General features: G+C 45.9%; 3 protein-coding genes across 5 annotated transcripts; 2 read left to right on the forward strand and 1 right to left on the reverse strand.

Moving 5' to 3' along the window:
* Positions 1 to 42: 42 nt before the first annotated feature.
* znf648 (zinc finger protein 648) lies at positions 43 to 2,658 on the forward strand. Its single transcript, XM_037468935.2, has 2 exons — positions 43 to 596; positions 745 to 2,658. Exon 2 carries the CDS (start codon positions 820 to 822, stop codon positions 2,299 to 2,301), a length of 1,482 nt encoding a protein of 493 aa, XP_037324832.2. The 5' UTR covers positions 43 to 596; positions 745 to 819; the 3' UTR covers positions 2,302 to 2,658.
* A 1,933-nt stretch (positions 2,659 to 4,591) lies between these two features.
* sec16b (SEC16 homolog B, endoplasmic reticulum export factor) lies at positions 4,592 to 13,801 on the reverse strand. 3 transcript variants are annotated; one of them, XM_037468932.2, is made up of 25 exons: positions 13,541 to 13,801; positions 13,002 to 13,295; positions 12,519 to 12,619; positions 12,321 to 12,423; positions 11,269 to 11,471; positions 11,020 to 11,171; positions 10,850 to 10,911; positions 10,590 to 10,728; positions 10,260 to 10,490; positions 9,361 to 9,458; positions 8,013 to 8,094; positions 7,777 to 7,894; positions 7,579 to 7,690; positions 7,316 to 7,421; positions 7,066 to 7,203; positions 6,826 to 6,939; positions 6,317 to 6,401; positions 6,013 to 6,181; positions 5,748 to 5,908; positions 5,628 to 5,656; positions 5,324 to 5,431; positions 5,157 to 5,249; positions 4,977 to 5,073; positions 4,815 to 4,864; positions 4,592 to 4,730 (listed from the first exon to the last, which is right to left on the reverse strand). In XM_037468932.2, exons 2-24 carry the CDS (start codon positions 13,256 to 13,258, stop codon positions 4,848 to 4,850), a joined length of 2,775 nt encoding a protein of 924 aa, XP_037324829.2. In that variant the 5' UTR covers positions 13,259 to 13,295; positions 13,541 to 13,801; the 3' UTR covers positions 4,592 to 4,730; positions 4,815 to 4,847. The 3 variants fall into 3 exon arrangements, with proteins under 3 accessions (XP_037324829.2, XP_037324828.2, XP_062419320.1); XM_037468931.2 differs by having other exon boundaries at positions 4,977 to 5,076; positions 13,541 to 13,800; XM_062563336.1 differs by lacking the exon at positions 13,541 to 13,801 and having other exon boundaries at positions 4,977 to 5,076; positions 13,002 to 13,458.
* A 772-nt stretch (positions 13,802 to 14,573) lies between these two features.
* On the forward strand, positions 14,574 to 16,421 carry gadd45ab (growth arrest and DNA-damage-inducible, alpha, b). Its single transcript, XM_037468936.2, has 4 exons — positions 14,574 to 14,707; positions 15,051 to 15,152; positions 15,241 to 15,448; positions 15,668 to 16,421. Exons 1-4 carry the CDS (start codon positions 14,658 to 14,660, stop codon positions 15,779 to 15,781), a joined length of 474 nt encoding a protein of 157 aa, XP_037324833.1. The 5' UTR covers positions 14,574 to 14,657; the 3' UTR covers positions 15,782 to 16,421.
* Positions 16,422 to 17,440: the final 1,019 nt, after the last annotated feature.

Below are 17,440 nucleotides of genomic sequence, written 5' to 3' on the forward strand. Positions count from 1 at the left end.
GGCAAATGTAGTAATGTAATATATGTTGCATACATGATATGTGTTTCAATTGGCTCAAATTAATGAAGGCACGCGAGACCTTGTATCTCAATAGCTCATTAAAAGATCAAAGCGTCCTCAACCGACTACGGCGACTAAAGGGAAACTTATTCTGCTGCATTTTAGGAAAATGCAATGTAAAGTGTCCTAAAAGTGAACCAAAGTTCGGTGTGCGTATCTCCGCGAGTCCTTCCCCACAGGCTATGCGCAGAGAGGCGCCAAACCCAGTCCGTGGACGGTAAGCTGAGCTGGAGACATGGCTGCTGTTGCTGACCAGCAGGAAAGATGCTGACCAAGTCCCAGAGACGGCTGCTGCCAAAGCTCCGCCCGTTAACACCAGCGCCCGAACATCCTGACCCGGGTCTAAGATATCCTCGTGGCATCTCCTCAGCCGGACCTGCTCGGAAGGAGACGGAGTAGAATGCCTTCAAATATTGAGGACGACTTTCTGAGGGAATATAATGGAGTTGATGGAGAAACATATGTTAGAAGTTTGTCAATACTGTGAGATGTAAGGCCATGTGAAGGATTTACCCAAGACCATCTGCAGCCGCAGAGTAAGTAGCAAGAAGGCCAGTGTGGTAATAGCTATTCTATGAAGGAAGCTTTGATGTGATCATTTATTTAAGAAAAGTAAATGATGATGAAGCTCTGAAGGTTTGGATGAGGATAGTGAGAACCTGCTCTGTGTATTTGATTTTCCAGGTCTTTCTAAGGAGGCTTTTTGTCCAAAACTCCCCAAATCATGGAGATGGTTTAATGGCATGATTTATAGTGACCATGGCAGACGAAATCTCCCCACTGATGCTCGACAGGCCAGTTGTTGAGAAGAGAAGTAATAGAAAACTCCAAGAAAGGACTTCTGTCACTTCTTCTCTCCCGGAGGGACAGCTCTTAATGAATCCTCAGCATGCGAAGGCTGACTCTTCATTTGGCGGTATTTGTGGTACGAACTCACTTCCAGAGAGCTGTGAAGCTGGAATCCTTTATGTATATCCTCAGACACCAAACTGGTCTCTAGTGGAGAAGTTTGCTGAACTTTCACCGACAGAATTAACAGGATTCGAAGATGAGATCGACAGCAGTCGAGGATCGTCACAATGCACCAAACATATTGAGATCAATAAAGTGCGCCGAGCTAATGAGGCACTCTTGGATGCTGTGCAAAAAAAGGAAAGTAACTGCCTCAAGAGCCATACGACACAAAGCAATGCCACGGTCAAACAGAGGGCATCAAAACTCAAGGAGCTCAATGTTGAGGAATATTCTCCGGGTGGTGTCGGGAATAATGCCAAAAAGAAGGAGGTGCCCAGTCTTTTTGTCAAAAAATTACATAAACAGCGCCAAGATGACAAAATCCCTCGACTTTTGGTCGCGATGAAAAAACGCAATGAAGTCGACAAAGAGCACCGGCCCTTCAAGTGCACCCACTGCAACTGGGCTTTTAAGAAGCTCTGCAACCTGCAAAGTCACCTGCAAACGCACACCGGCCTCAAGCCACACGTGTGCGACATATGTGGCAAGGCTTACTCCCATCAGGGCACACTGCAGCAGCACAAACGCCTCCACACGGGAGAAAGACCGTACCACTGCCCTTTCTGCGTCAAGACCTACATCTGGTCCTCGGATTACCGCAAGCATATCCGCACACACACAGGTGAAAAGCCCTACGCCTGTGACACCTGTGGGAAGGAATTCATCCGCTCCTCTGACCTGCGGAAGCATGAGCGGAACATGCACACCAATGACAAGCCCTTCCCATGCACGCACTGTGGCAAGACCTTCAATAAGCCCCTCTCCCTGAAGCGCCATGAGAGGAAGCACCTGGGAGAGAGGCCTTTCTCCTGCCCTGACTGTGGCAAAACCTTCGCTCTGGCCAGCCGAATGGCCGAGCACCAGAAGGTCCACGCTGGGGTTCGTCCGTACGTCTGCCCGGTGTGCTCCAAGCGCTTCACCAAGTCGTCCAACTTGACCGAGCACGAGGCCATTCACAGCGGCGCGCGGCCCCACAAGTGCGCGGAGTGCGGCGTGGCGTTTGCCATGGCATCTCGCCTCGTGCGTCACCAGTACGTCCACAGTAAGGCGAAACCCCACAATTGCACGGGATGCAGCAAGAACTTTAGTCATCTTGCCACATTGAAGCTCCACCAGGAGCAAACGTGTGCTGGAAGGATCTTTGTCTGCGTGGAGTGTGACAAGTCTTTCCAATGTGCCACAAAGCTTGCACAGCACGTGCTGAGCCACAGGGACACCGATGTCTGAGTCAGTTTAAAGACAAGTACACTACTCACCAACTGGAACCATTCAAAGGGACAGGGCACCAGTTTTATTTATGTCATGGTATGCTTTGTGAGTTGGTCACTCGCACACACTCTGACCCCATGGTGCTGGGTTCCCATGGGAACGTTCTGACATGAATATTGCCACCAGCATCGACACTGGAGCTGTCAGCATGGTGTGACATGAAAGTGGTTACTGGGATATCAGACCCTTTGTAGAGTGAGCATATCATTGTCGATAGTTATTAATAATTAGTTCATACTAATCTCACAACATTTCCCATTTGGATGTAGAAAATGCAGGAAGTGTGATGTGATAAATGGTGCTTGTGCCATGGTAGCATGACTGTGTCATTCTGAATCTTGTTGCTAAGGTGGGACATGCTGACTAAATTCAAGTAAGGGTGGAACTGAGTGTTGCTTTTCACTCCCTCATGTGGATATTATGGACACACAGAGATTCATATACCATATTCATATCCTTTAGTAACATGCTCGAACCATCAGTGCCATTCACAGACAAAAGCTTCATCAATATTTACTTATTCTCAAGTGCAGGCTGTTTTTATTGCCTGGTGAGTAGCAGGTTCTTTGGACTAACGCGGCCATAAGGCGGTCCTACCTCCTGGGACACATAGGTGTGAGCACATTGATGCGTTTTAATGGTTAAGGGAAGTTCTGTACAATCAGTCAGTACATAATATCGTCAGGGTGTTGTATTTATTAGTTGGTTTGGGAGTATAGCTAGTTCCATGATGAGCTTTACATGTGTGTAGTATACATTTTAGTGTGCATGGAGTGCCAGGTAAAGCAATGGCTCTTTTGATCATATTGCCGTGCGCAACATGTTGGTCTTTTAACCTTGAGCATATAGGAGCTCTATATCTAAAAAAAAAAAGAAGCATTTCACACTTAATTAAGTTATTTGGAAAGATTCATCTTAATCAACGGTTTATTATTATTAATCATTTCAAAATAATTTCATTAACTTTTATTTTTTACTAATAATAATGTTGCCCTCTGGAAGTCAAGGGATTTATGCCACAATAAAGTTAACACATATTGGAAAATGACTGGACCGGTAATGGAACTTTCTGCAACAAGCCGGTGACTCTAGTCAGGGTTGCACTTTGCACAGACATTTTGTGGATGCCACTGGGTAAGGATCTTTCATAAAGCTATCCATTCTAAATGCGTTTATGGTCTGACACACTATTTGGCAGGCGGTGAGCGTCACCTTGCCACTGTGCCCCAGCCACGCTGGGCCACATGCACACTGATCGTAAAAGAAGACCGCACCTGCCGTGTAGTTACTTGCTCTACATTAAGTGAGAGGCCCAGTTTGTAATCCCAGATATTTCTTGGCAAGATATTTTTATTTAATGTGGCAGGCAAAAATTGCTCTGTAATTAATTCATTGCTTGTGCTGGACAGAGGTACGAAAAGGCAAAGACAAATACTGTAATACATTAAGCACAAAGCCATGTGACAGAAGTTAAAAAGTGACGGTAATAATAGCAAATTACTGTGTTTTATATACATTCAAAGAAGCCTACAATAGCTTTGTCATCATACAGCGATTTATAAAATAGAGCTATTAATAAAGCTTGTTTTCAAATGAAGGCATATTAACAGTTTAAATCCAATAAGTGAATCCTGGCTGGCTGTGTCAGGGGTCTAGGCCATGTTAGGGGCTGGCCTGGAGGTCTTTCCAAATCCGCCCATCCACCTCGCACCACGTGGTATCAAACCTTCTCGGCAGCATCACCACTCAAAGTTATACACAGTTTAAAGAGGGTTAACATAATTTGATAACGTTCAGACTACCAGCATTGACCTGCCTTGCAAAATCAGGCTTAATCTGTTTGGATGGCTCCAGTGAAGCTAATAAACAACCTCGCCGTCGGATTACATCTCAGTTCACACCTCACTTATGTCTAAATGTGTTTATAATTGTTGAATAATTCTGTACCGTGGATGTACATGTGATCATAAAAAGATGATGGATGGATGGATTTACACTGCTAAATATAACTTGGATTTGGCAAATTCCCCTGCAGCACGTAGCCTGGCAGTCCTGGTCAAATCTCTTGTACATAAATGGTTATTGGGGTCAATTAGGATATCCCGTCCCCCGATTATGTCCGGCATCTACTGGTAATTTCCCCGCTGTCAGCTTTTAGAGAGGACAGTTGCAATATGAGTTACCATGCCGGTCCATCCAGAGTATTTCTGTATTTAATATGCAACATGATGGTGAGCAAAGCTGTGGGGGGTTGAAAGGACATCCTTTAAAAATAAATGTGCACGGGTTTATATAATGGATATTATTGATCTTCATCCAAGCTCAGCTGAAGCTCTCATTGGACACAAAGGCACTGTGAATGACAGCTGGTCCGACATCCCCAAATCCTACAAGTACAAAAGGTTTCAAAATGACTATGTGAGTACTTAAATACGGTGCAGATAAATAGATCTTTAAGTAACTTAATTGACCTCAGATTGAAGTTACTGGTGTGGACAAGGCTGCTACCCCAGCTGCTGGCCTAGGAAGGAGATATATATATATTTATAACTCATTTGCATAGCTCAATGTAGGTAAATGTCATACATATAAGGATTGTATTTTGTCTAAACACTGATCATTTTGTAAGTCACCTGCTTTTCTTGAGAAGGGGTTGATCCCAGCGGAGGGCGGCTGAGATGAAAACATGGCAGGCGGGGGAGGAGGAGAGAAGCCAGTAGTTGGTGGTAGCTCCTGACGAAACATGCACAAATATACATCTAAGATCTCCAATTGAAACTGAGCAGCATAAGGTTTGTCTATTCGACTCTCACCATCGGAGCCGGGCTCCTCTGCTCTGAACTCTCCTCTGGAACATCTCTGGGCTTCGACTTGAACCAGCCGCTGAACCATCCTGCTTTGGTGCTCTGCAGTGAACCCAGACAGAGTGAGACCCATGTCCAATAAAAGTCTCACTGACTCTTTAAAAACTCTGACCCACCTGTTGAGGAGGCTCGCTGGTCGGCTCGGATCCTTCGAAACCTTGCTGCTCGCTCTGCTGGCATTGCCCCTGCTGACTGATGTTCACCTCAAGCATCTGAACCCCCATCTTCAGAGGAGATACGGACGGTCATCTAGGTAACTTTTTGGAAACAATTTAACAATACTCTCCACGTTTTAAAATAATGTCACAACATTGACATAAATCCAGGAAAGGATCGCATTTGTAACAGCAAACCAGGAGGGGGGGCCATCTTTGTGTTACAGGCTTTTTCCTCTCTAAGGATACTAAAATGATGACTCACTGTGCCTGCGCCAGAGGACGGCCCAGCACCTGCAGAAGAAATTAAATCCAAACATATCAAAAAGGCAATTTAGCATACATACGAATGGAAAAAGTAGTGATGCCACATTTAGATTCTCACCCTGTGCTACTGATGGCTGATTACTTAGAGGACAATGTGGCGGGGCGGCTCTGACTTCAGCACTATCTGTGTTATGATAACTGAAGGCCTGGCACGCAGTCACTGTGGGTGCTGGGGGGGAATAAACCAGCGGCACTGGCATTGGAGAATTGGCGTGTGGCCTAGACAAGCAACAGGGAGAGGACAGTGACATAATGGTCTGTCAGCAATGGATAAAAGTTTTGCTCGACGTCGCTGATAGACGTGCATAAAGACAAGGCTTCACATTTGGCTCCAGTCCTCAGCTCTGCCATCGTTCCACGACAACACGTTCATTTCCTCAGTGATTCCTTCAACTAGATGCTCAGGGCTCGCTCGATCCCCAGGGCCACTGTAGTATAGGAGTTCTGGCTCTGGACTCTGGATGTCACGGTTCAGGGCATCCAATTGCGATTCTGTGGAGTAATCGAAATCAACATTTTGAAATGTCATTTGAGTATTAGCAAATATACAAGACATCAAGTGCAACAAATATGCTCTGTCATAGACACATAGCGGCATCATTTGAAGTAATGAGGGGGAATAATTACCTAAGGACATTGCGTTATGCTCAGGGGCCAAAGCACTTCCCTCAGGAGGGGACTGTGATGTTTCAGCACAGTCGTAACTCCCGGTCTGGGAAAACAATGAAAGAAAATGATCACATGGTTTTACTGTCGACAAGACAAATGAGAGTTAGCCACAAAAAAGCTTTGAGAAAAACAACACTAGCATACTAGCATGCTAACAATGACACAGCTTACATGCTGATGTTTAGCAGGTATAATGCTTGCCGCGCACCAGGCACTGGCAGAGTACATGTAGCATTAGGCAAAGGCATCTTGTGAACACCACATATATGTGTCTTAAAGTGCCAACCATGACCCCCCTCTCCTGAATTGTTGTTATTCCATCCCTCTAGTTTGCATGTACAAGCAATGTGCTGAAATTAAAAGCTGTGAGGTCAAAAGAAAAGAATTGATTTCAAATGATATGCCCTAAATACGTATCAACTAGCCCCAGGTCAATTCCTGGTTAAACTGGGCAGGAGGAAGCTCACCTGTAAAGCGTGGTGCCTGGCACGCAGCTGTGTCAGCCAGTCGGGTTCCTGCCCGGCTCCGCTGAGGCCTGCTTCACTGAACTGACCCTCGGAGTGTCTCAGCCTGTCTGACAGCTGCAGGAGAACCAACACATTCACCTCCATGTACAACTCAATTGATGCACATTGATTCTATTTGATTGAAGAACTCAAATGTATGAGCCATAATGTGTGGGAATGTTTAGGAGGATGTGAGAATACCTTGATGACCTCTCCAGTGAGCACAAGGAAAGGTTCCCTCTGCCTGAGGATCGCCTGTCCCACCACCTCGCAGTAATGAAAGGCCTGCGATGCAAGGCCGCAGTCCAGCAGTCGACTCGCATACAGGAACTTATACACCTGACCACAATGCCGTAATGCTCAACATCATATTTGAATAAATCCTACCACAAATAAGAATTGAATTATTAATTTTAAAAAAACAATGAGATCTGGTGTAGATGGGAATTACCTGAAAGGATGGCAGCAAAAAGCATTTGCCCCCAAGTGTCTGGCAGTATTCATACAATTCAGTGCATTGAATGGCAAGGTTCGTGGCAAAGTACTCAAAGGATTGCCTGAAGGAGAGGAGACGAGATGACACAGCCGACACCATCTCAGCAAACACATTAGTTTAACAAAAACATAAGAAGACTAAACTAGGAGCATTGAAAGACTTGCTGACAGATAATGAATGAAGAAATGACAGGTAAATGTCCTATGGGAGCAGCTCACCTGTGGCTGCTGCCCAGAAGCACCAGTCTATCCGCCTTCTGCATGAAGCCCCCGAACGGCACGCCGGCTGTCAGGTAGCACACATGGGCGGCATGTACGAGGCCTTTGGAGGCTGCGCGGGGAAGAGCAACACAAAGCAACAGGCTCGTATATCTGAGCAGAGACGACATTAGAACTTGTCAGGTGGTCGGTCCGTACCGAGTGTGTCCCCCATGGTGACGATGGCCCTCTGTTGGATGGCAGGATCTCCTGTTTCGTTGGAAAGCATGACAGCCAGATGAGGCCTCCAGTTTCCCCACTTTTCATTTCCACAGCTCTAAGCACAGAGCACATTGCACATGGCTCTTGTCAGCTAAATCAGCGACTGATGTCTTGCGAGTACAATAACCGCAACTGTGACAATGTGCTCAGAGGTAATGGCCTGGATGTTTTACCATGGATACCACAGGGATTCTCCCAGTCAGCAGTTGGAAGAGGGTTTGGAGGGGATCACTGGCCGTTAGCTGGCCTGTAAACCTGCCAAAAGAGCCGTTTGTCTCAATGCACACCTTCACAAATGTTATGGGTTCGAGAGCATTGCTGCTTCTGCTCTGCGCCGAAGTGACACACCATGCTGATGTCAATCACAAACAGAAAATCTGCCCGCCCCCAGGCATTCCTCTAGGCATTCCTCTAGTGTTGTTGTAAGGCATTCTGCGGTTACCAAAATAGTTGGTAAAACTGGATTGGGTTACTTGAGAAATAGTTCACAGAAAGCTTAAGTTTACTGGTAAAGGTCAATGATTTCTTCTTAATGTCAATGTCAATCACGATTAATCATGTCTGGATGATGAATGGAGTTTCCACCTGTTACCTGATCTACAAATGCAAGTGAGAAATAGCACTGAAAAACCAACTTAAGGTCATAATAAGGTCTCTTACAAAAACCGGTAATTACCCTTCACCGATTCTAAATAAAGGGAATTATTTTTGGACGCAGGGGTGTGAAAAGCCATGGGACGTGTTGTACACAGCTGGTATGTCCTGACATGCCTATGTTTAGCTGGTATGATGTTTGCCGTGTTTTAGTTAGCTTTTGCTAATCAGCGCTAAAAGCAAAGTGCAATTGAGTAACACAGAGATGTCCGTTTTTTTGTTTTTGGACATAAACCTGATCCGGATGTAAAGTCAAGGGGTCACCAAAGTTTTTACAATTCCTCTTGAAGGAAACACAAATGCCTCTATCGCATTTCAGGGCAATACATCAAGAGCTGTTTAGACATAAAACAACAAATGTCAACTTCACGGTGGCTTGACTTGAAAAAGTCAAGGGGCTACCAAAATAATAATGACTCATCCGATGGGGACTATAAATGCAGAGAAATTGCATATTGTTTTACGGCACCCTTGTTTTAAAAATGATCTGATAACTTTTTGAAAGTAATGGGACCAAATGGATCAAATTCTGATTCGAGTAACAAGAAGTTGACTGTTTTTACAGGTGCTTAATTTCCATTGTGTATGGGAAAAAGAAAGTGTGCGTCATGTGACAAGGAAATTAGAATCCTCTGTTCGACACCTTTGGCAAAATGCTTCACGGCAGAGCTGTGTTTGGAGGCTTGGCATAAAAACACAGTAAACTACATCAGACAGAAAACCATGTAACTGCAGCACACTCAACCTGTTTGAAGCAGATCATAATTATGTAGTCGGACGGAGCATTTCTTCACCAATCAGCGCTTGAGTAGAGTTGGACACACATTTCTTGTAGCTGTCGTGGCTCAGTTGACTTTGCTTTCTCACCTGTTCAGCACGTTGGTGTAGGACCTGTTGTCCATTTTGCTGGCGAGGAAGAGGGCGTGCCCCCACAGGCCGCTGCTCATAGCTGACTCCAAGGCCTCCTGCAAACCACATTGTCACAAATAAAGGGGCAACACTTTATAACACAGTAGGACATCTAAGGCAACGTTGTATGAAGGAGAAATGCAAAGCTTTTGGACAAATCAGATACAGTGTGTTTCCTGTCTGATCAGCATTTCCAGCATTGCACACAGAAATTAAGGGCTCACCCTCCAGTTTCATCCAGGAAATCTCTGTTAGCCCTGTGAGGTAACCGCTGTTTACACATTTAATGCTGATTGCACATGAAAAACTGCTTTCACATGTAACGCGGTTTGCACCATTAGCTGCGGGCTACCTGCTAAGCTGTCCCCATTTACGGAGAAACAGAGAGATCCTCCTTGCGGCACTGGCAAGCAATGGCAACTAAGTGGCACCATGTGGCACCTAGTGGCACGCAGTGGCACGTCAGTCGCAAAACAAGGCAAGCGAGTGGCAATTGCCAGTAATTCATTGGCAAGTCCGGAGCGAGCGTCTCAAAAACGGGCGTTGACGTTAATACGTTTTTTTAATTAATTTTTATTTATTTGAGACAAGTGAGCGCTCGTTTTTCTAGAGATGGGGCTATTTTTAGCTCTGTGGCAACTCTGTGGCTTTTGTGGCAAAGCAGTGGCTTTTGTGAGAGCCAGTTTGTAGACAATAGATATGCTCTGAATTATGTAGTTATTACCTTTAATCTGTGTGGATTGTTATTGAGGCTCCGTTAAGAACCTGAATTTTATCGGAGTGGAACGTTATTACATTGTGGTATTTGCATTGTTACTTAAGGGAAGGAATTAAATAAGTAACATTTGATAAATAACCTTCTTCCTCCCAGCCAGCAGCAGTTGAGTGTAGCTCTGCAGGGCCTTCCCAGAGTTCTCGGAGCTGAAGTTGCTCCAGCTTCCCGTGAGCAGGTCATCTCCTGTGCGAGGCGGCGCTGCAGCACTTGCTCCCTCACTGAAGTCGATGAGCGTGGGAGCGTCTGACTCCCAGCTTCCATCTGAATGTGAGCCTTGCATCAGCAGCTCTGCGATATCCGAGCCGACTATTTGCTGAAACAATGTAAATTGTAAAAAAAAGACACAGAGATTTGTTGTTTTGATGTTAAGACAAATATGTCCACATACATCAACAAGTCATGATCCACGTACTCCATTCTGTCTGCAGAGTAGGATGAGTAGATTCCACAGGAGGGCAGCAGAGCTTTTATCGTGCAGCGTGTCGCCGCTCATGCAGGCGCCTGCCCTCTGGTGGGCAAACTCCAGAGCATCCACTTTGTGCAGATCCTCCCTGCAAACACATGCGACAGACAAACATTACACTTTAAATCTAATCTCTTAATCTCTCACAAAAAGACAAAATAATATATTTTAGATGGGACTTTGTGAAAAATATATTGTAATGGCGATACCTGGTTAAGGGCCCCGGGAAGTTTCTCATCTCCTGCTGATCCTGTGTCTCACCCAGAATTACCTGTGCAGGCAAGAAGACCAGAAAAGCTCTTCTTCGAGAATACCGAGCTAGGGGTAAACAAAAGACAATTTAAAAAATGTTTGTACCAAATGCTGGTGTTGCACCTACTTCCAGACTGTGGATTTCCAGCTGGCTGATGTTCTCCTGTGTGGACAAGCCCGGAGTGACCCGAATCAGCTGGCCTGCTGGGCCGAAGCTCACAACCACGTGAGGAATGGAGTACTTGAGAGGAGCAGACATCTGGTGCATCGGCCCGTGCTCTGGGGAGATGTGAAGCACAGGAGAACATGCGTCACGTCGGACCCTGAGTGGAGTGGGGGAAGGGGGGGATGGGGGGCGGGGGAACTGCACGCTCACCTGCTTCAGGTGTGTGGACTGAGTCGCTGTGCTCAGCTCCGTTGATGTACTGACTCAGCTCGCAGCTGCTGGAGGACAGCCCTGAGTTTTTGGAACTTTCTAATGTCCCCGGGTAGTGCGAGGACACCTCTTCATTGTCTCTGGAGGGAGTCTCCTCGTAAGGGTTCAGGTAAGGCTGGGAGTTGCCTCGGCCTTGGTTGTACCTGAAAGAATGAAGGCAACAGGTTTAGAAGGAAACGTTTCTTCAGTTTTCTACTTTCAATCGCTACTCAGCTGCACAGACATTTTAAATTCACGTTTAAATTCTTGTTACTAACACTAAGTAGCAGCTCTTTGTTTGAAGGATAAAAAAACGTCTAGCAGTCAGATAGACTCTGGATGGTTGTTTTTTCCGCGGATTCACATGAAGCTGTCGCTGCTTTTTTGTAATTTAGTTTAAATTCCACCCATGAATTTTAAGGCAAGAAAGGCCCCAAATCAATTGCTCATTTGTTGACTTTTGTTGCACAATATCTTGCTCCCTGCAGGTATCGGGACCCTCTGAGCAGCGTCGAACGGGGGTGGGGGTGGGGGGGTTGCAGATCGTAACAGACAGAGATCTCCTGTGGGTTTTGGCCCTTTTAGGCTACTCGTTCTGACGTAATAAAAAAACACAAAAGCGTCTATTTAAAGGTGCTTATACACTAAAATCAATAGATTGCTCTAAATGCAACACACTGCCCGCGAAAATAAAAAGCATTGTATACTTACTCTATATACTATACTCTACTACCATTGCAAACCTGGATTTGTTTTTCCCTCCTTGTGTATTTTTTTATATACAATATTGATCGTAAAATCTGCTACTTTGTTGAGAAAAATAACATACAAAACAAGTATTATTAATTTTGATTGATATAACATTATAATATAAGTAATTGTATAACTGACAACGTATGGATAGAACAAACTTAGTTGTGGTGCAAAAAAGAACAGCAATGGTTTGAAATAAACCAAATTCACTAACTTTTTCCTAGCAGTTAAAGTGAAAGAAAGGGAGTCTTTGAGCTCACCTGTGCTCGTCAGTGTAGGAGCTCCCTGAGTGCTCATGGCCGTATGTAACGTCGGGATAAGGGGTTGTTCTGGAGGAGTCCTGGGGCCCCCACAGTCCAGCATCTTAGTGAGAACAAGTACCATCTCATTTGTTTTAGCCGAGCCATGAGAGTGCTGCTAATGAGAACTTGACCTCCCACAGAGTTGTATCACTGTACCTTGTCGTCCACGTTGTCCTCTATAGTAGTCATGGTCATAGTAACTGTAGTTAGGGTCTCTGTAGTCCCAGTGGCTGTACGGCGGATAGTCATACCCATGCCTAGAAATAAGGAGCCTCTGGTTTCATCAGTGCGACCATTCATTTTCTCTCTAAAGAGAGAGTGACATTCTGCTAACACAGATCTACAGAGCTTCCTTCTGACTTCCTGTAACTAGTCTCATGGTGACAGGTGAGTATCACAGCATGCACTAAACAACAAGAAGGAAAGCGTGCCCTCAACCCAATGAATGATGCAACATAGATTTCTGCACCACCCCACTCTTGCAAATGAAATTTTCCTCATAGGCACAGTTAATTTGTTTGTTATAGCCAAATCCATATAACAGAAATCTGTGTGAGATGGCATCATGCCCATTTATATATGCACTTTAATTCAACCAATTTTATTGAGCTGCATGCACAGTTCCGTAATTGTGCCTACCTGGACTGAGGTCTCTGGGGCTCCGGGCGGCCGTAGCCATAAGGATACTGCTGTGCGTTGTGAGGGTACTGCTCCGGTCTGGCCGGAGGACTGGTGAAGTGAGCCCTGTACCGGGCATCCACTTGAGCCCAGTGCCTGTCCCCCTCTCTGGGGTTCAGCTGTGGGTATCTCTGGTCCCTGTCCTGCTGAGAATACCTGTAGTCCTCTCTCTCTTTATTCCTGTAAGGGTCGGGCCGGGGCTGACCTCTGTGATCCATGATGACCCCTTCACACAAGTTCCGCCTCCCTCGACACCTGCGAGTGAATAAAAGTAAAACCCACACAGTGAGAAGTTGTGTTTAGGCGCTCACTGCTCACACACACGCCAGATGAAGTCAAAGTACATCCACCACTGCCACATCATTTCACAGGAAACTCTCGGCATGATAAACAGGTCTGCATGATAACGAGGGGATAAAGTTCACCCACTGCACGGTGCTGTGACTGCACCGGAAAGAGTGCTCAGGATGATGGTCCAATGGGAGAGGGTTCAAACTTACCAATGGACCCTTCAGAATCATACCATCCAGGACAAGAATGGTGCTTCATCCCCGCTCCACATGCTTTGTGAGTGTGTTCGGGGAGCTGAGAGTGAACAGTGGAGAACACCCTGAGCCCTTTGACAGCTGCAGCCCCGCAGGGTTGGAAAAGAGGAAGTCACGTCCATCTCCAGGATGAGTCCAACAAAAGACAATGATTTCAGTCCATTCTGTGTAACGTCCCACAGACTACGCGTGTCCTCGGATTGGGGAAGAAGGGGGGGGGGGGGGGGGGGGGGGGTACCGTGGAACTTTGAAGCGGGTGAGTGCTGCCACGTTGCCGGTAGAGAAAATGCAGCGTACCGCCGAAGACGGTTACTTGGGGTTGGGATTGAGCTGGTCTCCGGTCAGTTTTAGAGATTACTTTCCGGTTTTGTGCGCACCATGAAACTGACTTCTGGTCAGCGCGTAGTGTTTCGTAGCTGGACGTTTATACCAGATTCCCACCAGAGGCGCTGTGACCCCTTGCTGCAGTCATCCGCTGTCCCTTTATTGATGTCCGTTTTTTCAAACTGTGAATAAACAGATGTGCACTATTCTATTATTGTACTGTAACTACAGTACAGACAAAGAAAGAAGCCTGAAATGCATTTGAATGTATAAGCCATACATAGAGATCCGGCACATTCTGTTCGTCACGCTGCTCTGTGCTACTTTACTCTGGATCACATTTCAAATTGTCACAAGATCTCTGGAAATAAAAGTAACGTTGTGAATCATTTTTTTAAAAAGTGCATTCAATATGAAAATGCAAAACCAGAAGGCCACGTAACTTGTAAAAGCTCCCTTGTGGTGTCTTTGTGTGTGCTGTTGGATTAGAGACATCAAATGTAATCTGTTTGAAATCAGAGCTACTTTCCTCAGTGAAGCAGTTTACGGTCACGGCCACAAGGCGTCGCTCCGTTCACAAAGGGGTCTGTCCACGTGACCACCGGGACTGGTTTATGCAGATGAGCAGCGGGGATAGTGGACCTCAGTACTAGAGGCGCGCCACTCAGTCGCCGGGCTCACAGTCTCTGCACGCACTACGAGTCGCTCGCGCTTTGCTCTGGATATTATACAGCACCCACCCGCTCGGATGTGCAATATGACTTTTGAAGAAACCAGTGGCGATAATTCATCAGAAAGGTCAGCTCCCGTTGGTTTAACCTCTCGCACTCTTTTTTGCGTTCCCATCGCTTTCCCCTTGGTTCCGTCTTTTTTTTTCTCATGTGAACCTCATCTCACGGACACATTGTCTTTTACCGGGACAGTTTAAGTGAGGTTTCTCTCACACGGACACCGGGACTGTCCCGGTAACGTTGTCGTTTCTTACCTTCAAAGTGATGCTATGCTAACGCTCGCGCTCACGTTATCTCCGCGTTAAACCCGCACCTTGTTCTTATATGTCTCTGCGCGTGTTCATCAATGCGTAACCCGGCACAGTCCGTTCTGTTCAAGCTTTAACGTTCCGTGTCTGCCTCCTCCTCAGGATGGAGTCGGTGGCTGAAGCCCTGGAGGAGGTCCTGAGCTCCGCGGTGCCTCAGGGTTGCACCACAGTCGGCGTCTACGAGGCTGCAAAGTCCCTGAATGCGTGAGTTACGAACGGGACGCGGTTGGTTAAGTCATCCCACGTGCGACTTGTTTTCTCACAACTCTTTTCTCTTTGTCCTGTTTTTCAGGGACCCAGACAATGTGGTTTTGTGTCTGCTGGCCACGGACGATGAGGAGGACGTGGCTCTGCAGATTCATTTCACCTTGATCCAGGCTTTCTGCTGCGAGAATGACATCAACATCCTGCGGGTGAGCAACATGCAGCGTCTGGCAGAGATACTGGGAGGAGGAAAAGCTGGAGGGGAGCCCATGGACCTGCATTGTGTCCTAGTTACCGTAAGTGTCTCACTCATGTCCGCTCCCCTGCTGTGTGCATCACAATGGGGAAAAGGCAGAGCTGCTTTGACCTTGCTGCGTTATATTTTTAGCACGTAGTTCAGTGTCAGTGCTGCCCGGGAACTGTTGCAATGTTTTTGCAACTTAGAATTATTTCAGTCTGTTTGCACATTACTGCAGTCTGCAGACGTTAACACGCTTTGTCCCTTTCTTGTGCAGAACCCCCAGTCGTCGCTGTTGAAGGACCCGGCGCTGAGCAAAGTGACCAGATTCTGCAGAGAAAGCCGCTGTCTGGATCAGTGGGTGCCCGTCATCAACCTGCCCGACCGATGAAACTGCTTGGATTATTAATGTACTGTGTGCAATGGGGAAAAGGCAACTGCACAAGGCCTGTGTTAGTGTCTGTGTTGGACTCCTTTTGGAAATGCGAGAAAGACAGAAAGACGGGAGGGGCAGGGGGGGAAAAAAAGGACTCAAGGAAGCAAAACGTTACAACAAGTCAGGGTGAACTTGTGGGCCAAGGAAGAGTGACTCAGCATTCTGGGCTGCAGGATTTCCAACTTATGACTGCACCCTTTTCTGCGGAGAAAGAATCCTTTCCGGGAAACTGAATCTTGTGAGCAGACACGCACACGTGCTGGTGAGCACAGGCGCAGGACTGGGAGTCTCAGCTGACAAGACTCCCCAAAGATCAGACCATGCTGGAGCGGACCGGTCGCTCATGAAAATTTGACCAAATCCAAGCATTTCTTAAAAAGCACATTTATTTAATTATATTTAAGACGGGTCACTTTGATATATCAAAAGGGAAAGTTTTTTCACAGTTAACTATTATTATTTTAAGGGCAACGCAATGTTTAGACTTGTCCACTAACTTATGTTGTTGTGAATCATTCATTTAATGAATTATATTTATTGTTCATGGAATTCTGCCTTGTTACGTTGAATGAAATAAACAACAGTTCACAGGGTGGTTATGCTTCCATGATTTCCATGTACTTTAGATTTAGTGTGCTTGCAGGAAGTCACAGGGTGTCCTGGGGAACACTGTGTGCCTCTTGCGTGTACAGCTTGCTCTTATACGCGCTGCCCCAGTCTGCGTCAATTTGTGTCCTGCAAAGTATTTACTCTGCACATTACACACCCTTTCTGCATTTTTCATCTTTTGAACCAAGAGGGAGGTCATGTTTTGGTTGATTGTACATACAGTTCTGTGCTGCAGTCAATGGTGGAAGAAGTGCTCAGTCTTTTTAATTGGCTTCATTATTAATGAGTTACACCACACATTACAACACATAATTCTATATGCAGCAATGTGCACACATACACATATTAATTTGATACACTCAAACCTAAGTTGTAGTAGTGGAACAAAAAGGGGAGTATTTGCCTCTGAGATGTAGTGAAGTAGAGGTATAATGTATCCCAAAAGTATTATAGTAATTGAGTTAATGTATTTCGATTCTGAGAACTTGCAGTAGGGAGGAGATTTTTTTAAATCAGCTTTGCTCCTGCTGGGAAACTGGTGAAATTTGACCTTTTGCATATATTAACGATGTAGTTACATTGAGGGGGGGTGAATCCCTATTGTAGTAGGAATCTGAGCGGGATTTGGCTCATTATAACTGCTCATTCTTCACAGCCTTCTGCAGCTTTGCAATGTGAGCCACATTTTCTGCTGAGCGGATTAAAAATAGCAGAGGCAAGAAGGAAAAATCAAACATATCGGAGACCCGTTTCACACAGTGCATGAAGAGAAAACCAGAAATTCTTGTGCACAGAGTAGGGAGGGACAAAGCCTTCTACACAGTGGAGTAACAAAACAATGCATGCATGAGTCAGGGCTATTCAGGTCTCCATTGCTAGAGCTGTACAGTGCTTTAGCTTCACGGCAAAAATAGCCCCTGTGAATAGAGGCCTTCCCCCTGACCACTGACAATAGTGGCACTTGTAATTATGAGGCAGCATGCGCAGAGAGGCCGACCTGACGCA

The sequence above is a fragment of the Pungitius pungitius genome, chromosome 7 (genome assembly GCF_949316345.1).
Source record: "Pungitius pungitius chromosome 7, fPunPun2.1, whole genome shotgun sequence".
Lineage (NCBI taxonomy): Eukaryota > Metazoa > Chordata > Actinopteri > Perciformes > Gasterosteidae > Pungitius > Pungitius pungitius.